The 27,364-nt window shown below is 41.2% G+C and overlaps 1 protein-coding gene across 1 annotated transcript; it reads right to left on the reverse strand.

Moving 5' to 3' along the window:
• Positions 1-1,574: 1,574 nt before the first annotated feature.
• LOC118091138 (sodium-coupled monocarboxylate transporter 1-like) lies at positions 1,575-26,652 on the reverse strand. Its single transcript, XM_035127796.3, has 16 exons — positions 26,278-26,652; positions 24,648-24,713; positions 23,259-23,310; positions 20,779-20,846; positions 19,086-19,240; positions 17,130-17,270; positions 15,798-15,927; positions 14,473-14,561; positions 12,265-12,374; positions 11,577-11,644; positions 8,263-8,349; positions 6,696-6,868; positions 5,926-6,032; positions 4,178-4,263; positions 2,181-2,337; positions 1,575-1,868 (listed from the first exon to the last, which is right to left on the reverse strand). Exons 1-16 carry the CDS (start codon positions 26,650-26,652, stop codon positions 1,714-1,716), a joined length of 2,019 nt encoding a protein of 672 aa, XP_034983687.3. The 3' UTR covers positions 1,575-1,713.
• Between the last annotated feature and the right edge of the window lie 712 nt (positions 26,653-27,364).

Raw genomic sequence — 27,364 nt, forward strand, 5'->3', positions numbered from 1 at the left:
CCATCATCCCTAGCTAACAGGAGCAGTGGTCAGGGATGATGGGAGTTGTAGTCCCAAAACATCTGGAGGGCTGAGTTTGCCTATGCCTGATCTTAGTGGTTTCAACAGTCATGTATATGGGGAGACTATATTTCAAGGAAACAAGCTGTGGGTACCCTGAGGTGGAGGAGTGGGAGGCATGTTAGTAACAGTATAGAGTCATTATTGAGAAATACTTGGCCTCTGCTCCTAAGAACCCACTGCTGCCCAGACTGTCAGGATTGTTCAAGAGCTGTCTGACTAGTGATGGAGAGTTGTGGAGATGGAGTGGCTGACTCCTGCTATCTTCAAAGGCCTGGGAGATGCTCTGCTCTGGTACTGCCTGAATTGCTTCAGCTTTGAAAGCAAAGCAGGGAGCCCAGAAGCATCATAAAAGATGTCAAAATAGATTACCCCAACAAAGGTGATGTTGAAAGTCATGTGTACAATGCATATCTTAGGCAATGCAAGCCATCCAGATTATAATTGGATGCCCCTCTGGAGATGAATCCACTAATCAAGCTATTAATTTGATTAAAGCAGCCAAATTTACCTGCTGCATGTTTGGGAGTACTGGCAGGGCTATACTAGGCTGTAAGAAAAAGCAAGGCTGCCAAGGAAGGATGCCTTCCTTGATATAATCCATTTTGTAATTTGCTTTGAAGCTGATCCAGAAAGGTACAGAAACTGAGCTTCAAGTCCACTAGTTTGTTTCATTTCCTCCTATTACAGTGCTCGGTTCCACTTCCTACTGAAATCATTGTTGCTGATATTCAACACAGAGGTTACCCGAGCCTCCAGTGACAGAGGTGGCTTTAGGAGCACCCCAAGCTATGTACCTGTTTCATTAAAGAGTGTGTGGTTGTCTCCAAAATTGGTACATTCCCTGGTTCCCGGTCCTGGAAACTGTTCAACTGCAAGGTATCAATTTTATCAGTATCTATTTCGTTGGTCCACAACTGCACCAAGGCACCAGCTCAAAAAGTGATTGCCTCTTCCAATTCCAGTAAAACAGAGAAATAAAGCTGGGTGTCAAGATGGCAGGGACAGACGCACAATGCCCTCTGTATGCTAATGACCCTGCCCAGCAGCAATCAATAAACAAATACAAAACAGTGAACTACATCCCTACCAGAGCCCAATATCTCTATTTCCTATCTTAGTTCCCTGAAATAAGTATCTTCTTAATAGTATTAGTGTAGTGCACGCCTAAGATTGTTTACCTAGGAATACGTTCCATTAGGTTCAATGGGGCTGCCTAATAAGCAAGTGTGTTTAGTTTTGCAGTCAAGTGTTCAAAAATAAGATATGAAGCCCTTCCTAATAGCTGATCTCTTTCTTTTTCCTTAGAGGTTTCATAGAGCCTAAGTGCGATTTTTGCAACCAGGTCAAGTCCTGGTTTTTTAGGGGCAGGGGTCCAACAGCTATTTGTCAGGGCCAAACAAGACATTACATGGGAAATGTAGTGGTTAAGAGTGTGAGACTAATTTTGATTCACAGTTTTTACTGAATTGTTGCTTTGCCACATGCTCACATTCACACAAAAAACAAGCAAGTTTGCTTGACCTCTGGTTACCAAACCGACTGTTTCAACATTGATTTATTGGGAGGGGGGACCCAGAGTTTCCATTTTTAATTAGAATTAATAAAAACCAAACACAGCTGGATTTTGTACTGCATGCTTATTTTTATTTTTCACTTGAGATGCTTTTCAAGTTGGGTGCTCTTCCCTTCCGAAAGTTGGGTGCTCTGCCCTCCAAAAAGTTGGGTGCTCTTCCCTTCCAAAGGTAGGGTGCTATTCTCTTCCGAAAGTTGGGTGCTCTTCCCTTCCAAAAGTTGGGAGCTCTTCCCTCCAAAAAGTTGGGTGCTTTTCCCTCCAAAAAGTAGGGAGCTCTTCCCTCCAAAAAGTTGGGTGCTCTTCCCTTCCAAAGGTAGGGGTAGGGTGCTCTTCCCTTCCGAAAGTTGGGTGCTCTGGGAGCTCTTCCCTCCAAAAAGGTGGGAGCTCTTCCCTCCAAAAAGTTGGGTGCTCTTCCCTTCCAAAGGTAGGGGTAGGGTGCTCTTCCCTTCCGAAAGTTGGGTGCTCTGGGAGCTCTTCCCTCCAAAAAGTTGGGTGCTCCTCCCTCCAAAAAGTTGGGAGCTCTTCCCTCCAAAAAGTTGGGTGCTCTTCCCTTCCAAAGGTAGGGGTAGGGTGCTCTTTCCTTCTCTGTTATCTTCCAAAGGTAGGGTATCTTCTACAGTACCGATTGTAGACTGCAAATGGTCACAAACCACTGGCTGCATTGGCTGCACTGTTGCTCGAAGCCTATTGGACAGCTGTACCTATAATTGTAACAGTCAGAATTTCATATATATATAAGAAAATTCTAGTTCTCTTGCAAAGTCCAGTGCCAACTACGCTTAAGAGCACTAGTTTCAACGGGAATAGGTGTAAAAGCTGTGGTTCAAATGCATGATCTTGCTCCAGTAAATGCAGTGTGTGTGAAAATAAGAAGAGCCTGCTGGATTGGGCCTGTTCTCACAACAGCCAATCAGATGCCTATGGAAAGCACACAAGCAGGATTTCAGTGGCTCCTGCAATTTCCAGCAGATGGTATTCAGAAACATAACCTCAAACGGTGGAGGTAGATTTATATACTGGCATTATGATTTGGGCAGTTTCAATTTCTTTTATAATGCTCCCTAGCATGGAATTTGCCTTTTTCACAGCTGCTGCACACTGGTTCGACCTCTTCATTGAGCTATTACCTCAAGGTCTCATTCTTGGTCAACTGAAGACCCAAGTTTGGGGAACACTGCTCTAGACCATTTATGAACAAGTTTAAAAAACTCAGGTCCCAACACCAGTCCTTAGAGGACTCTTGCTTTCTACATCCCTCCACTGGAATAACTGTCCATTTATGCTACTCTCTGCTTCCTGTTACTTGAACCAGTATCTGATTCACATGGGGACATTCTTATTCCACAATGGCTAAATTTACTGAGGAATCTCTGGTTGGATTACTTTCTGAACTAGATCTTGCACATTTGCAAAACCCTTACACCCTACACATTTGACACCTGCTGTTGGATCATATGTACCTAGGCCTTGGAGAAGGGCAAGGAAGTCCCACCAAGGGTGATGAGGTGACAGAAAGATCTTTAGTTGGAACTGGTACTCCAGTTTTGTGCTCCTAGTCCATGCATGCTTGCATAGAATGTCTGAGATTAGATTGTGAATTTAAATAAGCATACAGATGGATAGACCCCGAGGTTGTCCACTAGGGTCGTGACCTTTTCATTTCCCCCCCTGAAAAATTATTTCCTGTAGCACAAATGGATGAACTTTTGCCTATTAATGACTAAAATGAGGTATATTCCATTGAAATATTTAAAAAGGTTACGCACAAACAGTTTTTAATTTTTTTGTATACCGTTTTACCATTTCATAAAATTGTATTAACAATTCTATATATATTTCGTATCAAATTTGGACACAACACCACATTTCACAATGGGGAGTGTTCTTAGCAACATAGGGTATACAAATGTCACACCTGCGCAAGGTAAAAGCCCCCTTTTGGGACCTCGAAACTCAGGCAGCAGACCCTGCTGGACATGCTGGGAATACATACCTACAGGAGAGGTAGCAAAACATCGTCCTCTAGCGGCGTCTATACTGTTACTGCAGCTAAAAAAAGCTTCCTTGTATGTTTGATGACCCTATATAATGTTGTATATATGTGACGCTAAAGCTTGGGTTCAATTTTATATCTGCTTAGTGACTTCAAAAATGGTCAAAAAACTGATAAATAAATTTTTTTAAATCATTTTGTGTGTGAGGTTTTTTTATCAAATCTCTTTGAAAGTAAGATTTTATTTAATCTTGAATGCTCATCAAATTATGATACAGGGAAATGAGGTTGTAAAAAAAGTCATCACCCTATTGTCCACACTTCCGCTAGTCACATGTTTTCTAGGCACCGCTCTGAGCTGTTTTGCCTTTGCTGCTTTCCCCTGGAAAACCTCTTTGGCAACAAATGGCAATTAATGGAAAACTTGATTGCCATCCACTCCGATTCAGCACTAAATTGCGGGTTTTCCTTGGAGAAGTGGCGATGCAAGGATAAGCTCACTATCTGCCTATGAAATACATATGAGGAGGACTTAAAACCTTACTTACCCATTTATCTTTCCAGTACCTGAAGTTGTCCATTATGTCCTCTTTGCCATATATAAGTTTGCTTTCCACATGTTGCTGTAATCCCCCTAGAAGATAGTTTGATTAACAACACGATCTCTCACAATACTTTTTATTAAGACTGGTGCAGTTCAGGTACTGATACAACCTGATCATGTACACTCATAGCCCAGGTGTGGGGAACCTTTGGTCCTCCAGACATTGCTGAACTTTAGCGTCCTTTAGCCTGAGCAAGCATGGCCAACGATGATGGGTATTGTTGGCAAAGTGGCAGCAGCGCAGGTGGCTAACCCAGCCACTCACCCAGAATGCATTGCTCCAAGAAAATACCTTCACCCTAGTCCTTTCTCAGGACATAGGGAGGATGGTAGCTGGCTGACAGGGTCATCCTAAGTATAATCTGGCACCGTGGTGCAAAGATCCCTCTGGCGCCACCCCCCCCCCCCCGGTTTCCCAGAGTTGTCAACCTTTTCCCAAGCCTCTGTGGGGATAGCTCTCCTCCCGCAGAGGCTTGGGAGGCAAGCTGTTTGGGAACATCACTTGCTTGGGAGGGAAAAGGAGAAAAGTGAATTGGGAGGGTTAAGCAAGACTTTGTGACGGTGGGCCTCTGATAAAATGGTCATGAAAGCAGAGCAAAAGGAAGATGACAGCTGGCCCAAGGATCCAGGAGTTCCTGAGCATCCACCCTTTGGTGTGCCTAATTTTTTATGTTGCAAGCCTCCAGGCAGGACCTTGTGAGCTTCCTTAAATATAATAATAATAATAATAATAATAATAATAGCCTTGAGAATTAAGCATCATTGAACTCGGTGGAACCTGCTTCCAAGTCAACGTCATGGAGGGAACCGGTAGCACTAGGGTTCCAGCCCAATCCGCCCGGGCAGGTTGACTCTGAAGGCAGACCACACCGAGTTTAACAGGACTTCAGCTCCCCAGGCATCCAATGGCTAATGAAACAAGGCAAGCCCCACCCCACATAATCCATCGCAGGACATGGCACACATACACATCCCATTTGAATGGCAATGTCCACCAAGTGGGGGTGGGGGCTGCTTCCTCAGACAATGATGATAGCGGCTCGGCGGGTGGCGGCTGAGGGGATTCTTGCAGCTGAGGGAGAGGAGGAGGAGGCCCGTCTTCGTCCTCGACCACCGCCTCAGAGTTGAGGAGCGGCTCTTCATCTGATGCAGCCCGCGCCGCTGCTGCACAGCACTTGTGGGAGCCGGCTGGCCAGACGCCAATTCCCACGCGGGGGTTCAAGGCGGAATTCTCCTCCATGCCGCTCGGCGGGGAGGGAGGGCCGCTGCCTCGGGACTCCCCACGCGCGAGAGGAAGCGAAAGTGGCCGGCTCGCGGCTGCCCAGGAGCAGCACAATCAGCAGCAGCAGCGCCAACACGCAGAGGGGTCTCACTTAGAGACCTCCAACACCCGAGAGAATGCTTGGACTGATGTGGATGGCCATCTGGGACCTCTAGATTCTGCATATAGTTAGTTGTGCACGACTACACTTCTTTCAGGGCCAATCATTTCTATAGAAAAGGGCCAATACAAATTGAGCACATATTGTTTGTTAGTATGGACACAGCTGCTCAATGAAGACCTACATTTATAGTGGGAAACGATAGACAAACTAAGGAAGCATGTGTTATACCTTAAATATGTATAGCAACAAATCAGAAATAACTGCAGACACAAATTTTGATGCTTATGTCAAAACCAGAAAAAGGTACCTGTTACCAAACTCATAACTGATCCCACAGTAAATGTGATCAAAGTTCCTAATGGGTTGAAGTAGAGATATGACAGTGAGAACCACCAGTAATCCTTTTGGTCAGGTCTGGAATTGAACAAAAAAAGAAAGATTTAATATTAATTTCCTAGAATTATGCACTAATACTATCCAGAAACATACTGGGAGGAATTCAACATTGTGCTAAGATTATTGTTCTGCCAGGGCAAGCATTTTGGCTTGCCAGCTGGAATGGTCTCCCATTCCTGCCTCCATGTGCTGTTCCAGGGGCTCTCCTGATTGTCCCCCTGAGCTAGTTTGTACAATGCAGGTAGAGGAGAGGGGGGAAAGCCCACTGCTTAAGCCGGTGTCCTTGCACAAGGTGTCCAGTGATGGGACTCATTAGTTGAATCCTACCCACTATAATTTAAACTGCTAACGCAGACCGCGCACAGGGCAAAATACTTCGTTAGTGGACTTTGTAAGTCGAAACCTTTGGAAGTTGAGGCATTTGTAAGTCGAGGTACCACTGTATATTTCAATATATATAGGAGCACATACACAATAATGTTTGTGCCAAAAAGAATCCTAAGAGGATCAACAATAACATAGTAAAGGTCAATAAAAAAATGAAGTTAAAAGAATGTACCAAAACATACTATACTATACTATACTATACTATACTATACTATACTATACTATACTATAAAAAAGCCAAACAATATGAAACATTCAATCGTATCAAACTTGTCACTGACTTCTTGTACGTACCTTGCAGAAGTTGTAGGGTGGAGAGTAGTAGTTTGTGTAATATTGTATTTTGTACAGTTTCTAACTGAAAGGGGCAATGGCAATGTTCTGTGTGGAGGGGCAGGGTGCCTCCGAGACCCAAATGCAATCCACAAAACAATAGTAAACCCACAAAGTAGACCTGAAAATGCACCCTAAGAAACAGAAAGTTACACACAATGAAAGCTAAACAATAACAAAAAAGAAAAATCATTTAAAAACCAAAAGGCCCTGGGTCCAATTCTTTAAAGGAAATTAATGCTACCTACCCAATATTAAATGAGTCTTATAGTCTGCTTTTAGGGCACCATTTTTTAAAAGTTCTTGCCCTCAACTCAGCGCTCTGTTGCAGCTCGCCATTTGTTACAATGGAGAAAGCAAAGCAACTGCAGAGAAATTCTGTGTGCCTGAAGCTAAGACTCCAATACTTTGGCCACCTCGTGAGAAGAGAAGACTCCCTGGAAAATACCCTGATGTTAGGAAAGATGGAGGGCACAAGGAGAAGGGGACGACAGAGGACGAGATGGTTGGACAGTGTTCTCAAAGCTGCGAACATGAGTTTGACCAAGCTGCGGGAGGCAGTGGAAGACAGGAGTGCCTGGCGTGCTCTGATCCATGGGGTCACGAAGAGTCAGACACGACTAAACGACTAAACAACAACAACAATCTCTGCGTATATGGGACTCTGCATCAGGAAGCCTACCTGTAACTTAGTGAAGAAGCTGAAGCTAAGATAGCAACACCATATTAAAAATAAATTTTATTTTAATAGACTACAAGGCATTTGCTTTTCTGCAAACATTTTTTCCCCCTGGATAACTCTTTTCAAGACTATCTAAGAGTTCAAATTGACTTATTTTTCAAGTTCCCAGTTTTAGAATGCACTCTAGCTTTATACTGAAATTAAAGTACTTTGTTAACAACAGTGCTTCCAGAACATGTGTTTTCACTTGGGTTTATTTGCATTACTTCAACCTGGGATCTACCCTGCAGTTCTTTAAATTGATCGTGTAAAGGCCTTTAAGATGTAATAAACTAAAGGACTGCTCCTTGTCCAGAGTTATCAGTACAGTTTATTTGAAGTTTTTTACAATATAAAGTTTTTTAAATTCATTGTATCACTTTGCCTTTTAGATTTCAGGGTGGTTGAGATATAACCAAACCATTGTAGTCAGGACTCTAGGCTGACACTTTCCCCTTCCCTAATGTATATGTGGTTTCTGCCTCATCCTAGAAGAAGGGAGCCATAGTTTACTGCTTCCAATGAAATGGCGAGTTATGGATTGCATCCAACCAGGGTAAATGGCAGGGCAGCACTACACACAAGGTGTTGAGAGAAAGTGGGTGAGTGCTGGGCTCCCAATTGCTTGTTGACAGAATGCTAAACCATAGCATAGCATTAAGTCTTGTCTGAACAAAGAGTCTGTTTCACCCCGTGTGTAAAGATGCCTGGTACAAGAAACTCTCTGAAATGCTAAAATATGAAAGGTGATCACCACTCCAAACCCCGCTCCATTTAGGGAGAGTAAGATGAACGACAAGTACTTACTTTAGAATTTGCGAAAGGCATGAGGATGCCCAAAGAAAATATCCCCAAAAGAGGGCCACCAACTATTCCAAAAAGACTGAATGAAGCCTGAGGAAGGGAGAAAAAAATCACAAACTCTGGTAAGTACAGGAAGCATTACTTATTCTTCTTCTCCAGAACAGAAATTTACCTAGGTAAAAATACCCATCGTCTGCTAGGGATGCAGGAGGAAATTTTTCAAGGTATAACGTAGCAATACTTGTATAGGGCAGGCCGAAACACTTCATGAGTACTTACTGAGGGAGAATCCTGAGGCAAATAAAATGTTTCATAAATGTGTGAACAAACAACAATCTTGTTGGATGGATTTAACCAGAGAGAAGCAGCTTTCAAATGATATTGTGGCAGATGTCCATGTTGCACTATATTTAGTTCCCTGTTAAGCATTCCCATAGCTCTGTGAACCTAATGAGAAAGACTAATGGAGCATAATGTTGCACATCACACCACTCTCTAAGCGATGCGAGATTCCAGGGACATACTCAGGCTTTGGTTTCCTTGGAATGAGGGGCAGTGGAACCTGTACGTTAGTGTCTTTATGATATATGGTTTAAATCTCCAAATATACACAACCTGCTCCCTACAATGGAGGGGCTCGTAGCATTTTCATCCCAGAAGGTCTTGCTTCTCTCATAGCCACAGCCTTGGATTCAAATAGAAATCAATCATGGCTCTCACTCTTTGCTTCCAGCTCTCACACACCACTCTGCCTACTGTCCTTCTCACTACCAGCCAGATGAGGCCCATTTGGCCTTTGGCACAAAACAGCCTCCTTTCCTATACTAAAGACCCATACATAAGGCCATTGCCAAGGAGCTAGCCTGGCAACAATGAAATCTCTCAAACTCTCAACAAAACATTTTAATGTAAATTCCATTCTAGAAAGGAAACTTTCTAGTGTCTGCTTCATTTGTTGAAACCCAGGTTGATCCAGATCACACTGAAACAAGGACAAAACAATATCCGCTGGAGGGTGTGCCACTAAACCACGAAGATTATTGTGAACACCACTACAGCATCTATGGGAGATTTGCAGGGGTCAGGCATGATTGGTCCTTGTCAAGGATGGACATAGTTTGGTGTGGGAAAAGTTGGACCCACTGAGTAACTGAGAATAATTTCCTAAGATCTTCACTGGGTGTCATGGAAAGTATTGGTGGGCACATTGTCACTCCAGGGTATTGCACTGGCGACCCCCGATGGTGTTCATCTCTACAGCAACTACAGGAATGGCTCCTAGACCTGCACATCTTGTGATCCTTGTAATATAGTTTATGAGGTAAATGATAATGATACAAGTTGTTTCAAGCCCTTTGGGGTAGGTCCATGAGCATTACCATACCCTTATCTTCCGTTGCCATCCGGGATCTCAACCCTGACACAAATTAAAGAAAGTCTTTGCTTCCTGTCGGAATGAGCATAGATGGCGAAGGACCTTCAGAGAATCTCCTACCCTAGAGCCTTTCCCCCCTCCAAATTGTACTTTTGAGCCATCAAAGTGGTAGCAAAGACTTATTTCTGGGTCATTTCAAGTACAGTGGGGCATGTCCTGCATAGGTGGGTTAGCTGCCCCTTATTCCCATCTGCCTGGCAGCACTACATATGTTTGTGTTGCATGCCTTGTTTTATGCAGTGGGACCAGGACAACCTGGCCCAATTAAAGATCTGTGCACTTCTCTCACCACTCCCAAAGCATGGAATCAGAAAGGACCAAGAATACACTTCAATCCGAAATAATAACTTCTTAGGGAGGTAAACTAGCACCCTGCTGTCTAGACAGATTGCTGGTAAACTGGGGAAAAGTCAATAGTTTCAGGAGCTTTCTCCAAACTAAATGGCAGCAGATATACTGAAGGATATTGAAAGCATTCCTGCCTCCCTCAGGTTATATGTGATTTTTGCTTTGGGAATCATTGCAGGACAAAGGGAAGTGCAATGGTTTTGTTTCAAATTGAATCAGTATCAATTATATATATTTAAAAGCTTGTTTTAGGTCTGTTTGAACAAGTGGAATGGCATCCCACTCCATTCCAACAAACTTCATGCACTGGTGAATAAAACCCTCAATGGTATTAACTGCATCCCTACTACAGTAAGTACTTAAAAAAACACCAACAGACAGTATGTATAGTATAAGAACACCAGGGACAATCTATTTGAGCATAGGAAAAAGAGTCAATCAAATTTCTTGGTATACTGTATTTAAATTGATTACTTTTTCAATGACAGTTTCACTCAACATACCCAGGTTAGAGATTCATTTCCCAAGCCACATAATTACTAAAGCAAATTAGGGATAGTCTCCTTTCACCCTGCTTTAGAGCTCACCTGACTGCAGAGGGTCTTGTCAGGCAAATTGGGGCAGTTCAAGCAATTTGCAACTTTCTAGGAGAGGAATTGCTTCTTCCCTTTCATTTACTTTTTTGAAAACCAGTAACTCTGCTGGTACCTTTGGCAGCTCAGGACGAGAGCTTGTGTCACCACCATTCTTCCTTCCCAGAGTGCCTTTGGGAAGACGGAAGATGGTAGTCACTTGTAGCATTATATCCTGGACAATGTATCCCTATGATTTAGTCTGATCAGATGTGTCGATCAGTGAAGCTTGACCAAGGTGCACTTGGTGCGAGTTGTAGGTTAGAGAGTTGGCTGGGTCAGACTGGATGATCTTAGGATACCACTGTTCTATATAAGATATGTTCATATCATTTTATTTGGCCATATATGAGATGGGAAGGTTATGCAGCCTCTGGGAAAAATTCCCTGCCCATTTGGCTTTTCCTCTCTGCCAGCTCTTTCTGCCAGACCTCCTGGATGCCTCTCTTTGAAGTAGATCTCAATCTCTAGGAAGAAGTGATAAATGCCTATCTGTCCTTCCTTTCCTGAGTTTATTGCCTCCTTTGATGTATTTCCTGCTCTGAGGTGTAGAATCCTGATACTAGGTCATGTGAAAAGCACCTGCTGGCTCAAATGTGATTGGAGGATTTGAATTGTGGGAATGCCAGCTTTGGATGTTAATAAAAAGAGCCTGCAGGGAAGGAGAAGGGTGCCACACTTTCTTCTTTCCCTCTCTGAGAGCTTTGCTGGTAAAAGTCTCTTGTCTTTGTCTTTCTTTATTCACCCCATTCCTCTCTAACTCATGAGTAAACGCTACAGTCACTGAAGCTGCCAGCAGAGCACTAAATTATGAAAATTAACCTTTTGGAAGTGCACACAACAATAGAGCAACTTATTTTTAAGAAGGCTGAGACTTAAAATAGCAGTTAAATTACACCTACCTGTAAAAAACTAGACATAACAGATGCCACTCCAGCCATGGAAAGGCACACTGAACCATACAGCACCTCTGATTGGATAAATGTATAAAACATTTATAGGACAACTTAATTATGCAACTGACTGAAATGTTTCTCTGTTTGCTCATTATAAAATCACATGTGGCTATTAGGATTTACTTTGAGGAATGCTCAAACCAATAAACTGCCATTCCCACCCCCTTTAGTAGAGGGCTAATATGAGAATAATTTTTCAAGAGTCTTAAATGCTAGATATTAGTTTAAACATAATACAATTAGCATATGAAATTTTTGTCACACCTTATTCGCATGGCTAAAAAAAGCTTACTATGCATGTATAGTTGAGTATCATTTATGAAGAGTAAGAAACTCCCTGGTGCAACACCTTCCTAATAAATTTGAAATTGCCATGATACTCTTGGCCTAAAATCAATTATGGCCTAAAGCCAGAATGGTTCAGCAACTAGAGGTGGACTTGGATCTGGGACACCTAGCTCAAATCCCAGCTCTGCCGGAGGAAAATGGTGGCCTCCCAGTTGTTGGACCCATACCTGTTCTAACCTTAACCCATATCTTTTCTAGTATACCATAACTCAATTGTATTTTATTATTAGCAGGGGAGGAGGATACAGGGTTTTTCTAAGATAGAAGATGTCACATGTAAACTTACTAGCTCCAATGGAAATCCATGCCAAGTTTGATTCAGAGACTTTGAAATTAGGTTTAATAAGATCTTCTACAGTTACAACAGCTAACGCATTGATGCTGGAAGACATTGTACTAAGGAGTGTAAAATTAAAATATTTTGCATCTTTATTGACAAATATTTAAAATATTTAAATAGTTCAAAAATATTAAAAACTGAATCAAGGGAATTAAACTAATTTGAGGGGGTGCAGAAACAGAGTTTTAATACAGATGACCAACTCACAAAGCAGTAAGGGGTTTTCACCACAAATTTGTTTAGTCAATAATAAATAATAATAGATTATTTATACCCCGCCCATCCCTAGCCACTCTGGGCGGCTCCCAATAGATTAAAAACAAAATAAAACATCAAATATTAAAAAATTTCCTAAACAGTAGATGTCTTCTAAAAGTCAGATAGTTGTTTATTTCCTTGACATCTGATGGGAAGATGTTCCACAGGGTGGACGCCACCACCAAGAAGGCCCTCTGCCTGGTTCCCTGTAACATCACATCTTGCAGTGAGGGAACTACCATAAGGCCCTCGGAGCTGGACCTCAGTGTATTGACAAAACCATGGTGAGATTCCACCACCACCACCCCGACCTTCTACCACTATTCTAATGCTAGTTAAAAGTTGAGAGTCGATAAGTGGAATTACTTTCCTACATTAACCACTTGGTAAATTTATCATTTGTATTAGCAATCCATGGAAAATGACATCAAGTGTGGAAAACATTTTTGCCAAGCTATAAAGCTGTTATCTCCACTATAGTGCCACTGGCACCACAGCGCCCATGAGTTTATACCTCCTGCAGTTCCAAGTTCCCCACTCAATGTTGGAACTTATAACAAGATGGAACTCATATTTTCTTTTTAAAATTAAGACTGTGCACACATTGCCGACATAATACACAGTTGTGTTTCAAGTCTAATTTGCCTATCACTGTACACATCAGCACTATGAGATGTGTACTGAAGTTACCCACTGTAACAGAGGGCGGAGTGATGTCTTCACCTGACGGAATTGCTTGGTTAATATCCCCACCACCCTGTCCCCAAAATTCCAGGTGAAAAGGAAGCCTTCTCAGATGTACACACTGAGGATTCAACACAGCTTGAATAAGGACACGGTGCTTAAGTTACATTGAAGTTTGAGAGAAAACATACCAAAATACAGTATTTCACCAGAAACTACAGAATTGCTCTGGTTCCTGGGTAATGTCCACAGATTTAAAAAATAAATGGTGGGAGTACAATGGAGCAGAATAAATGGTAACAGGCCCATCATGCACTTGTTCTCAAAGTTAGCAGGACATGGGGAAGGTAAAGTTTAAGGCATCCTTGCAAGTGCAAATTCTGAAAACTCAGCTTCCACCACATAACAATTAGCATTTAAAGCAAAGAGTCCCTTTGCTTCCAATGGGAGTTTTTTCCTAATGCTAACTGCTGAACCAAGAGGGCAATTTCTATGGACTTTTAAGTCTGTAGGGGTTTAATCTTCTTCTTTCGCATCCTATTCCCCTTGATAATATCTACATGCTCCCGTTTTAACATCATACAATTTCTAATAATGTTAACACCACGTGTAGTGTTAATTAGCCTTTGAAGCATTCCTAGCATCCTGCTAATTTACCTTCTTTTCTTGTGAAACGTTATGGTTGTGATAAATCAGATTAACCTACCATAAAGCTTCTGCATGATACAACAGATGACTGAGGGCCAAACTGTGCATTATAGTATGTTAATGTATGCTTTGGTGTTGCATTTTATTAATCTATTTATTTCATTAAATTTATACCACCACTTGATTGTTAAAAAAAAACAACAACCTCAAAGTAGTTTATAATGAAGACAAAACAGTAGCAATATGAAAAAAATTGCAACAATAATTTAAACTTTCGAGAAGTTAAAATAGCAATAGACTAAAAACTCACTTCAACATGCATTTTTTAAAACTCTAAGTAGTAGCTTTTTAATGCATTTCTAACTCTAGCTTTAACTTCTAATTTTGCCTGTGCCACTCACAGCGGTAATTTAATGTTAAAACAACAGTGACTGCAAAAACAGACCATGTCCTTAACATAGCTTGTCATTTGTCCTGGGAAACACATTAGTTCTAGCCCATCTTTTTATGCTAAAACTGTTACTTTCCAGAATCTAGATCTAGGATGGCAATTTGAAAATTTACCTTAATGTTCCACTGAAGGTCCCAGCCACAAAGAGTCCCGGAAGTCCTGGATACTCTCCCAAAATATCCATCACAAAATACGGCATGATCTAAAAAAATTGCCCCCAAAATTGAGATTTTAATTTTTTGCTGTCATTTAAATATATAGCCTGTGTCTGAATAATATAACTTTAAATATTTTAGTCATGTCATACTATGTTTCATTTAAACTGTAGCTCTCCAACGGAGGCCGTGGCTGTGAAGAGAAATATGCTTTGATCTTCTGATGTGTGGAGCATCTTGGCATATTGGGTACTCACTACAGCTGGTATGCACAGGGCTTGGTGCCCAGTGCTTATGTCATGTGGGAGCTTATGTTGGGTTGTGGAGTGTGAGCTTGTGTGTGGAGATGCCTTGGCACTGGAAAATCTCTGTGGGGCTGGCCTACAGACCACCCGTGAGTACTGACTTGATTTCTTTGTGGGCCAAAAAGCCCATTTTCCAAGGGATGTCATCACCCACGGCTGAAAGTGAGGAAGAGATACAGAGCAGGTGAGCAGCTGCCTCCTATGCCAAACAGGCAAGTAAAGAATCTGAAACATCCTGGCCAAAGCCACAAAAAGGAAAAATGTGCAAGAGAACCTCCAGGTTGGATACCAAAGCTGCAAACCTATGAATCTCCTAAATTGCCTTAACCCGTATTTGCTCCACTACTTCAACAGAGGGCAGGGGAAAGCTAAATGTTCATGTTAACTCTGGCTGTTGCACTGAATTTGACTCAAAAAGACATCAGCAGACGCTTTTTGTGCCAATTTTTAAATACCTGCTGAAAACTTTTCCATTCTGCAATTAAGCATGTGTCCTTCCACAATGGTTAATTGATATCTGTCTTTAACTGTTTTGAACTTTTATGGTTTTATTGTATTTGTTTTTATTGCTGTAAACTGTATTTCTTTATGATGGAGCAGTATACAAATACTTTTATAAATAAATCATTCCTATATTGTTATAAGTTCGGATTGTTTAAGTTCAAAATAAAGATTTATTTTCAAATATGTGGCTTGTTTATTTTTATACACTACACTTGTTTGTTGCAGAAAAAATAAAATTGTACAACTGCATAAATATAAAATTCTTATGGTTAAAAAGAAAAATATTTCCTGATTCCATTATATCTGTCCATTATTTCAAGTAAAATAGCACTTTCCTTTGTTCCTATCTGTCATAATATGTTAATAATGTTGCCTTTCCAAAAGCCCTACTCAAAACTCAAATAGTTCCATGGGAGATACACACAAAGTAGATCAAATTCATATTTATGTATTTCACTCAGTAGTAAACTAAACCTGATCTGGTGCTGACACAAAGCCGGCAGTCCATGGGTCACAATCCTTGTATACAGAGTACATTGCAAATCCACATCCAACTGCAATACACAGAATTAAGCAGAGTCCCACAAGATTTATATACAGAGATCTGTTGAAAAAAAAGTTAGAGAAGAAAGCTAACAAAGCTTAGCTCTTGCAGAAATTATTTTAAAATAGAGGAGTACTGCCACATTAATGCCTCAATGTACTCTGACTCCAAGAGCAGCAGAACATTGTAAGAACACATATCTAGATACATCCTGCCTCGTAAACAGCCATCAGATGCAAGGGGAATCCTGTGGATTAATGCAAGGCGTTTTTAATTTCAGGGTATACCACCAAGCTTTGGGACAGCTTTGCTGCACAGAGAATAGGTCTACTCATGGAACTCTCTTTCTGATGTGAAAGATGTTTCCTGCATAGGCAACACTACAAATTATTGCTAAGCACAGATCTGGCATTGTTACAGGTGCCACATACTAGTCATTTCATACTTCAAATACATCAAACTTTTTTAGTTCCTATACTTTGGAACTCCCTGTCTATTCACATCAGGCTGGTGCCTTTGCTGTACTCTTTGGCTCCTGCTTACAGCATATTTTAATCTCTTTTACAGTCTCTTGTTACGAATGCTGCAGGTTGCGTATGACACGGGATACATACTCACCGAACCTGGAAGTACCGGAACGGGTTACTTCAGGGTTCGGCGGTTCGTGTATGCACAGACAACTGACGTCATGCGCATGTGCAGACGCAGCGCTTTATGTTGCGTACTGCTCATGTTGCATACGGGGTTCCAGAACGGATCCCGTACGCAACATGAGGTACCACTGTACTGTTGATTTATTTAAAAATGTATTGTCCTTAACTATCTTATTGATAATTCCAATATTTCTAGAGGTTTTACTACAATCAAGTGGTATATAAATTCTGTTATATAAATAAATAAGCAAAATATTGATATCTAGTGTTAGTTTATCATATTAGCAAAATAGAAATTTAGGTAACTTATTTTCACTAACATGTTTTTGGTAAATATGTAATGTAAGAAGAAATATGCCCTTCAAAAATAACAGATTCTCCAAAATGGCAAAGTACTCAGCAATTGCTCCAATTCTGCATGGGTGATCCAATTTTTAAAACTTAGTTTCTATCTACAAATCACATTTCTCTGTGAAGTTAATGCACAAAAAAGATGTTGCATGGGGAACCCATTAGTTGAAACACAGGTAAGCCATCCTTACAGGCAGGAGCATGTCAGCCTCCTACTGCTGCACTTCAGAGTATGTGAACTGCAATAAGGGGACTTACTTTTTTGCTTCACGTTGCGATTTGCAGGCAAGGTATCGTTGAACTTGACAGTGATTGGTTCCATATACGCTAAGCCAAGTGAAAGCACCACCAACAACTACTGTCCAGACTGTATGCCTTCTCAGAGGGCTTGGGTCAAAGCTAAGAGATGAAACATATGTATTTTAAAAGTATAGGTTTTGACATAAAACTAAATCTGAGTTTAGTGAAAGATAAGGGGGATTTTAGGGGACAAAGGTCCGCATAGTTAAAGCTATGGTTTTCCCAGTAGTGATGTATGGAAGTGAGAGTTGGACCATAAAGAAGGCTGATCGCCGAGGAATTGATGCATTTGAATTATGGTGCTGGAGGAGACTCTTGAGAGTCCCATGGACTGCATTAAGATCAAACCTATCCATTCTGAAGGAAATCAGCCCTGAGTGCTCACTGGAAGGACAGATCCTGAAGCTGAGGCTCCAATACTTTGGCCACCTCATGAGAAGAGAAGAATCCTTGGAAAAGACCCCGATGTTGGGAAAGATTGAGGGCACTAGAAGGGGACGACAGAGGATGAGATGGTTGGACAGTGTTCTTGAAGCTACGAACATGAGTTTGACCAAACTGCGGGAGGCAGTGGAAGACAGGAGTGCCTGGCGTGCTATGGTCCATGGGGTCACGAAGAGTCGGACACAACTAAACGACTAAACAACAACAGGGGGGATTTTAGAACTTTTCAAAAAAGAATCCTCTTCATCCCAGTCTATGCTCTGGGTAACACCCCCAGGAGCAAACTATAATTTATTATTGTTATTTATATGCCACCAATCTGACTGGATTACCCCAGCTACTCTGGGCGGCTTCCAACAAATTAAAACATAGTAAGATACCAAACATTAAAAACTTCCCTATACAGGGCTGCCTTCCGATGTCTTCCTGAAGGTGGGTGGCAGTATTGTTGGTTAACAGGATATGTCACCCATAGAACATGCCATCCTACTGACACTAGGAAATATTTATTCAAGGAGTTTCAGATTGGTAGTAAACTTCCTTTTATCTGTTTGTATACCTCTCATGTTCACTTTATGTGAAACTATCAACTCATTGAGTTGTATCCAACTAAGACCTCATCCAGGCTTCCTTTTGCACTGTGCTTTCCAAAAGGAGGTCTGCACTTTTCAGGTCAGAGTGGTTTTTGTTTCCCCAGAAATGCTTACCATTTATCACTGAAGTGGAACAAACGGCAATCTGCAGAAAACCCAATTGCTACTTATTCTAATTCAACAGCAGTGCTTTTTTTTCTGGGGGGGACGCAAGGGTATGCATGCCCCTAAACATTTTGTGAATCTAAGTTTGGCCTCATTGAGAGGCAGTATTTCAATATGAGTAGGAAAATGAGAATACCCCTAAACTTTTTTTTAATTAAAAAAAAAGCACTGTTCAACAGTAAACAGTGTGTTTCCTTGTGGAAAGTGGCAGGACCAAAAAAAGGAAAGAAAAAAATAACTGCTTGCACATAGACTTGAAAAGTGAAAACCCATGCCTGGAGAGTGCAGTGCAAAAGGAAATCTGGAGAAGCCCTGAGCTGACACCCAGTTGTTTGAAGTTTTTCCAGATGAGTTGGTCATTTGTATGGTTATTTTTTGCTGTTTATGGTATTTTAAGTTTTACTGTACTTGCATGTTTTTATAAAATATTTATATTTTTAATAAACGGAAGTGCCTATAATTTTTTATATATAAATGAATAAATAAATCACACTTGGAGTAGATCCAATTTAAGTTAATTAAAGTCCATTGATTTCAATGGGTTTAATCTGAGTATGGCTCAGCCGGATACAACCGCCTATAGTTTATCCATGCTCATGAGATTTTATCAAGGATGCTACTTCTAATGTTGTTGACTCATTGAAACCTAAACACCAAAACTTTTAAGAATGTCTGAGGTATTACACTGCAGCCTAACCAAAAATACACTTACTCCCACTTCGTTATTCTTCCTCCTTGGACAGCATCATCTATAATAGGACCAATTCCTCCTTTAATAATAAGAGCCCGTATAAGCACTGCCAGAAGTGCACATATCATCAGCGTAAACTGGAAAACATCTGTCCAAACTATTGCTTTTAGGCCACCCTATTTGAAAAGAGCAGATACAGTATGCAGTAAAGTTTGGTTCTACCTAGAGTTCTGTAGAATTGCTTCAATTTTTATGCACCAGTTCCTGTGTCCTTGCTCAGTTAAATAATCACACTAATTTCAACAGCACTGACTTTAAATTTAAAAGAAAATTTAAATTTAGCTTTACATTTTAAAGAAGTTTCAAGCCACAGCAGTGAAGCTGCAGGCAATCTCCTAGGCCAGAGGTTTACAACCTTTGAGTCCACAGCTCCCTTGACCAACTACATTATTTCTGCAGCTGCCCTGTGGGGAAATGTGCTCCAACCCTCAGAAGCCGTGTTATGCCACCCCTTGCCTGCAGAGCCGACAGCCCCTCACCCCCTTTCAAACAACCTCCCTTGTGGAGAGTTCCCTCAGCCTCCTCTCTTCCCCCCTCTCCTTGGAAGTCATCTGGGCCGCAGCCACCACCACCCCTGGTCTCTGAGTCGGTCCCTCCCCCACCCCAAAGAGAGGTATCTCCTCATGCTGCACCCCCCGGGGGGGCTGGGAAGAGGATGTCCCCAGCCTTAGTAGCCCAATGGAGACTGGCCAAAGGTAAATGTGACGCCACCATCTTATTCACCCTGGAAGGCAGCAGCGGGTGCCACTGGGCCTGCATGGTGGAAAGGCTCCCCTTTGGCAGTGGATTCTCACCTCCCAGGCAGGCAGGCAGGCAGGCATTGCACACAGCAAGCACAAGAAAGGCTAACACAGCCCCTGCCTGCCCAGCCGGCCTCCCACTTGTCTGTCCATTCCCAACAGCAAGGGCTGGCGGACTGGCTGGCTGGGCTCCCTCACCCACTTGCTTGCTTACTCCAAGGCCACCTCAGCTCCAGGAAACCAGCATCTCTTGGCCAGCCCCAGAGGCACCATTTGCCTGGGGAGCTTGTAGCCAGGGCTGCTGCAACCAGTGGCTGTGCCAAGCCTTTGGGAGGCAGAGTCGTCGCAAGAGGGCATCAGAGGGAAGGAGGGAAGGAAAGAGGAACAGAGGTACCCCAGGGTGCCGTGGCACACTGATGTGAAAACCACTGTCTTAGGCCATCTTGCCAAGAATGCGTTGCTCGAGAGGACTCCCAGTGCTTGTCAGAGAGAGACAGAAAATTTAAGGATGTCATGGATCATTACAGTTGTCTAAAACCAGTATAAGTATAGATAAGCCCACCAAAGTTCATGGGCTCCTACATTTTTTACTAGCCTGCTAAGAGAATATGATATCAGGCTATGGTCTGAAAGCATTTAAGACCACCTTGCTGAAGTTGAGCAGGCTTGGGTTTGGTCAGTACCTGGATAGGATTCTCCCTGGCCTCAACTCTGTGGCCAGCATTGATATGAGCAGACCAGTCAGTCAACCAACCAACCAACCAATCAATAAGAGTGTTCTAGCAGACAGAGAGATGTAGCAATCACCGGAATAGAATTCCTTGTTATGGCTACCAGGGTTCTATATGCAGTTATTCTTTACCACATAAAACTTAAATAGAATATTTGTTTATTAAAACAAGTTCTTAACATACCACTGTGCAATAGAAAGTACAGATTACTGCTATTGAAATAATAGACTCCCACAACTCAACTCCTGTAACTGAAAAAGGGGGGAAAGATACATAACACAATTAAATTAAATTAAATAATGCAAAGATAACAAAAAACTAACGCATATGAAAAATCACCACATTTATGAATTTCAACAAGGAATGTAAATACTTATTCAACAGTGAGCAACAGGTATACTTGAGCATGGAATCAGAATTGTACAGATGGAAGGGAACCCAGAGGTCGTATAATCCATCCCTCTACAATGCCGGAATCACAGCAATAGAATCCTTGACAGATGGACATCCAACCTCTACTTTAAAAATTCCAATGAGTTGCATGGTGGTCTGTTTCACTGTTGCGCAGTCCTTACCATCAGAAAGTTCTCCCTAATGGTTAGTTGAAATCTCCTTTCTTATAATTTGAATCCATTAGTACAGGTCCTACCATCTGGAGTAACAGAAAGCAAGCTGGCTCCTTTTTCCATATGACAGACCTTCTGATATTTGAAGTTGAGTATCATATCACCACTCGTTTTTCTCTTCTGCAGGCTAAACATACCTATCTCCCTCTACTGTTCCTCATGTGGTTTGATTTCCAGACCCTTGATCATCTTGGTTGCCCTCCTCTGCACACATTCCAGTTTATCAATGTAATTCTTAAACTGTGGTGCCCAGAACTGCACACTAGGGTGATGACTTTTTTACAACCTCATTTCCCTGTATCATAATTTGATGAGCTTTCATTAGATTAGATTAGATAAAATCTTACTTTCAATGAGATTTGATTAAAAAAAACCTCACACACAAAATGATTTAAAAAAATTTATTTATCAGTTTTTTACCATTTTTGAAGTCACTGTAAGCAGATATAAAATTGAACCCAAGCTTTAGAGTCACATATATACAACATTATATAGGGTCATCAAACACACAAGGAAGCTTTTTTTAGCTGCAGTAACAGTATAGACGCCGCTAGAGGACGATGTTTTGCTACCTCTCCTGTAGGTTCTTTTTCCAGCATGCCCGGCAGGGTCTGCTGGTTGAGTTTTGAGGTCCCAAAAAGGGGCTTCTACCTTGCGCAGGTGTGACATTTGTATACCCTATTTGCTAAGAGCACTCCCCATTGTGGAATGTGGTGTTGTGTCCAAATTTGATACGAAATATATATAGAATTGTTAATATAATTTTATGAAATGGTAAAACGGCATACAAAAAAATTTTTTAAAGGTTTGTGCGTAACCTTTTTAAATATTTCAATGGAATATACCTCATTTTAGTCGCCGCTACAGGAAATAATTTTTGAGAAAAAAATGAAAAAGTCATCACCCTACTGCACACAGTACTCCAAGTAAGGTCCGACCAAGGCAGAATAGAGTGGTGATATTACGTCCCTTGATCTAGATGCTATACTTCTGCAGTAGCATTTGCTTTTTTGCTGCAGCATCACACTGTTGATTCATGCTAAGCTTGTGGTCCACAAAGACCACCTAGATCTTTTTCGTATGTACTGCTGTCAAGACAGTTGTTCACCCATTCTTTATTTGTGCACCTGATTACTCTAGCGGCCCAAGTGTTGAACCTTACATTTTCTCCTACTGAAATTCATTTTGTTAGTTTTCGTTCAGTTCTCCAATTCATTAAGGTCATCTCGAATCCTGATTCTATATTCTGAGGTATTAGCTACCCCTCCCAGGTTGGTGTTGCCTGCAAATTTGATGAGTTTCCCCTCTATTCCTTTATCAAAGTAATTTATAAATATGCTGACCAACACCAGGCCCAGGACAAAATCCTACAGCACCTCACTTTTTTCCAAGATGAGAAACAACTGGTTATTTGGGTTCAGTCAGCCAGCCAGATACAAATCCATCTAACAGTAACATTGTATAGCCCACATTTTACCAACTTTTCTGCAATAACCTCCAAATCTTTGTTGAAGGCCCTTCTCTGGGTTCCTCCTCCTTAAAGAGCAGGTGGGCCACAAGGGGGAAAGTCTCTTTTTGGTAGTAGCACCTGAATTATGGAATGCTCTTCTCAATAAGATCACCTGCCACCTTAAATCTTCTCCTTTCTCTCTTCCCTCATTTTTCAAAAGGTTTAAAACCCTTTTAAGGGTGAATACTATATCCATTGACCTAGGAGTAAGCCCTGTTTTACAATGGGACTAACTTCTGAGTAAATAGGTACAGGATTCCTCTGTAAATTATTTAAAATTTTAATTAACAGCCAAATCAGAATAGTTATTCATTCAATAACAACACATGCTTTTTCTGTGTGCATTTGGTAATATATTGACTTTGGTGTCATACTATTCACACAGAGCAGGGCAAACATAATTTCACTCATGTTTTTCATTTAACAACTACAGAAGTCAGCCTACATCTTGCAATATCAGATTAAAGATAACAGGTCAAACTTTTCCTTAATTTTAAAAAATGTGTTTAACAATATTTTCACATTACCTTCATTCAAGGCGTGTGATGGAGAAAATAGAACAATTCCAGTGTACGTTATCTGAGGAGGTGGAACAAATAAACATCCATGTGAAATATATGGTCTCTCTCAGAATCATTTGTCCTATGCCAGCTTACACTGATTTACACTGACTCTCATTCAGGCAGAACTGAAGCAAATTACAAAGGTAAACTATGAGGGTAGCTAGAGAGCAGAAAATATTTTAAAATGAAGTAAATAATAAACCTAAACACCAGCAGAGTCTAGAATCTCAAAAGGTGAAAACCCTTCTCATGGTTCATCTGTTGGTTCATCTACAAAACTAAATGAGGACCTGGTATTGGTAGTGGCACTGAGATTTTTTTCTTTTTCAAATGAAAAGCCCTTGAAGGAATAAGCCCCTCGTATGACCCACTTAAAGCCCTGCCCAGACTTTTTCTAGAATTCCATTTATTTATTCATAAAATGACTGCCATTGCTGCTTGAAGCTAATGGAAAGTAGTCCACCCATTCTATCTATTTATTGCTTTATTAGCATTTATAGTAAAAATTTGTTGTAACACCATGGTATTAAATTTGGCTCTGTTCAAATACGAACAAACAAATCATCAGACATTTCTTAGCATCCTAACTATATGCCTGTCATTTCAGCTGCATCAACTAATGTGAGACCCGAAAGAGACATCTCATAATGTACTTTTAATGTAGACACTTGAGATTCTTTGCTACAGTATGTATATACATACAGTAAGCAGCAAGCCCAGTAAGCAGCGAGCCTCTGTAGAATACCAATGCGCTTTACCTATTTCTCTTCTAGCAATTATTATCTTTACGCCTACACTGTACTCCCTTGTAAGCAGCATATTGTATAACTATATAACTATAACTATTGTATAACTATATTGCGAAGGGTTTGAAGGAATCTGTATTCTGGTACAATCCTCTACAGCCAAACGGTCCTAATAGATCAGCCCATGGTATTCAGTTTAAGTAAAAAGAGAAACCAAAGTATATTATGGACATAAATATTAGGACATAAATTAATGCATTATTCCCTGTCCCACTTCCATCTATTTCTAACAAGAAGGGAACATAACTGAAGTTTGCATCTTCTCTGAAAAATGTGGTCCTTGGGAAAGTGATAAATAGGGAACTACCGGTAATTTAAATCTAAAGCAAGGCCAAGCAATCTATACCACACTGCATAAAGATGTCAAACAGTAGCCAAAAATGGCATTCCAACTGGTAAATCAGCATGAAGGTCAAAGAAACTACTCAGGAGTAAGAGCAGCTCTGGAAGTGACATTTATATTTAATATTATGTAACTAAACATCATGGTCCAACAATAATTTACAATAGAATAATACAAAATATCATCATCTTGCACTGTACTTGCCGTTACTATCATAAACATCACTGTTCCAAACAGGCGTATATATTTATTGTATCGAAGCTGCAAGTACTGCAAAAGAGACAAGTTATTTTATACAAAACATGCATTTTTATATGAATCTACTTAATATGTAGAAATAGTATTTACACCATTCCTTTAAAATGAAATTAAGTACGTATCTCAGAGAATTAACTGGGTAAATATCAGAGTTTGTCAATGCAACTTTGTGCAATTACTGAGATGACTCCCTTATAGCTATTAGAAGCTGTGGGAAATGAAGGAAAGGAATAAACATCTTCTTCCCAGAGTATCACATCTCTGTATAAACCTGCTATGTCCAGTTTCCAATTACTTGTTCCAATTACTAATTATAGATCTCCTGAATCATTTTTAGTATATTTGGGTTTGCTGTTGCCTGATAAGTATGCTTATGTTCTTCTACATATTTTTTTCCTGTTTAAATGGCATATATGACTATATTGACATATAGGGAGAATGCAAGTTGCAGCCTGTTGAAGATTTTCTTCCCCATCCCCGCATGAGAGTTTGGAGTGAAAGCATTTGAGTATCTCTAGGATGAGGGCTTCAAACAGTTGAATTGCATTCTGCTAGTGCCTGCATGTTGTAGAGGTTAGTGTTGTACAGTACTAGAAGTGTAGAGACCTGGGTTCCTATCCTACTCAGCCATGAAGCTGACCTAATCCACTTCAGAAAAATTATCTAATACAGGGGTTCCCAAACTGGGGTTCATGGACCACCATTCAGGTGGTCCAAGGCTTGTCTGTAAAAATACCGTAGTTACAGATAATGCAGCATCTAGCACAGTGTAATAAAACTGCTATGAAAGACAGAAGCAACAAGCAGTAGCAGTACACCCAGATATTTTGCAATTTCCAGGTGGTCTATAGGGGCAAAAATTTGGAAACCACTGATCCTGGAAAACTGGAAACAAGGTACAGTACTCTACTCAAAGTTCCTTGGAGGAAAAAGTAGGATGCAAATAAACATAGGAATAAAATAATAATCAGTGTTCTAATATTAATCATTGAATCACTGAATTGTAGAGTTTGAAAGGAGCCCACGGGTCTTCTAGTCCAACCCCCTGCAATGCAGGAATATTAGCTAAAGCGCTTATATTTCACCACCTGTAATTCTAGTTCCATTTTATTTTATTTACTGAGATTTTAAAAGCTTAGAATCAAAGATTTAACCATAATATGCTCTTCCTTTACTTGTCTTTTTTAACATACAAAAAAATTCTAAATTATTGGAAATAAAAATCCAACACCATGGAAAAGGAATGTTACCATTAGCACGTGAAATTTTGCTTAAATATGTAACAACAACAACATATGCACTGGGAGCCATTTGCCTTATTTATTTACATTACTTTTTCTATCTAATATTCTAATCTGCATTTTTACATTTTTATCTATAAGCTGCCTTGAGTCCTGGTCTGGGAAAAATGCAGGAAAAATGCAGGCTCAATTGAAAGCTGGTCCTTTCCACCCAGGCCCACAGGTAACATTAATGGGGGGAAATGGCCACAGCTACAAGAATGCCTCTTGCAGGGAACCAGTAGTCTTCAGCCCTAGGAACAGGTTTGGAAAGGCCATGGCAACCTCTTACCTACCTCATAGGTGCTGCCGATATCCAGCCTGTAGTAGATGGGTAGAAACACTTCGGCGCTGATCACCACCATGATGAAATAGGCAATGCCAATGAGTCCCACAGTGCGTCCAAAGCGGTAGATCTCAGCCGGGATCTCCAGCATGGTCAACGCAGACGTGAAGCTAGCTGTGAGGGAGAATGCCACAGGCCAGCAATTCAGGCTGTGGCTGCCCGTCAAATAGTCACTGTGAGTTTGATGGGCTTCGGTCATGGCGAAAAAGAGGCCAATGAACACGGAACCCAACAGCATAGCCGCAAAGACCAGCTGGTCGATATCCGTGAAGAGTTCGGCAGGGTCTACAGAGGGATCCAACTTAGAAAATGGCATGAGGCCCATATCGAAGGCAGCAAATACAGACAAAAGGAAGACAGGAGGAAGGAGGAAGGGAAACAATTGCAAAGGAGGCGCTTCTAGGGCCACATAACCTCACAGACACCACCAGCCGGGTGCCAAGTCTTCGCCCGCATGCCCAATGCCCCCTTTGCCCTGCTGTTCTCTCCTCAGTCTAAGCTTAGGCTATCCTGCTCCTAAATCTTTTCTCTAAGCTAAGCCTAACTCTGTGTGGAGAGGCCGTGGGTTTTTTAGAGTTCCTTCATATTTAATTTAAAAAAGAAAAACAGCCTGTCTTAATTTTGAAGAAAATGGAGGTGCTGCAACCCTGATAATGGTTAGGTATGAAATTATTTGGGGGGGGGGGGAGACCAGTAGAAAACAGAGCGGACTCTCAAAGTGGAGAACTTCAGCGGGGAAATGGTGAAGATGTCCCCACGAGGAGAAGCGAAGCAGCAACTCAGAAAATAGCTGCTGCTGACAATGTCTTTGGGGGTGGGGTGGTAGGCCTGAATAAACAAGGCTTTGCCACAAACAGAAAGACTGGAGAAATAGGAGCCCCAATACTTGGAGAGGTAAAGAAGAATGGCTACAGTTCTAGAGGCAATGAAAAGGGAACCCCAAGGTCAAATGGGTAAAGAAAAAACAGAGGATGAGCTCCTTCCCCTAGAGACGCCAGGAAAGGAGTTGCAGGCAAAATGGCTGCCGGCAGTAAAAG

This window comes from Zootoca vivipara, chromosome 9 (genome assembly GCF_965207765.1).
Source record: "Zootoca vivipara chromosome 9, rZooViv2.hap1.1, whole genome shotgun sequence".
Taxonomy (NCBI): Eukaryota; Metazoa; Chordata; class Lepidosauria; order Squamata; family Lacertidae; genus Zootoca; species Zootoca vivipara.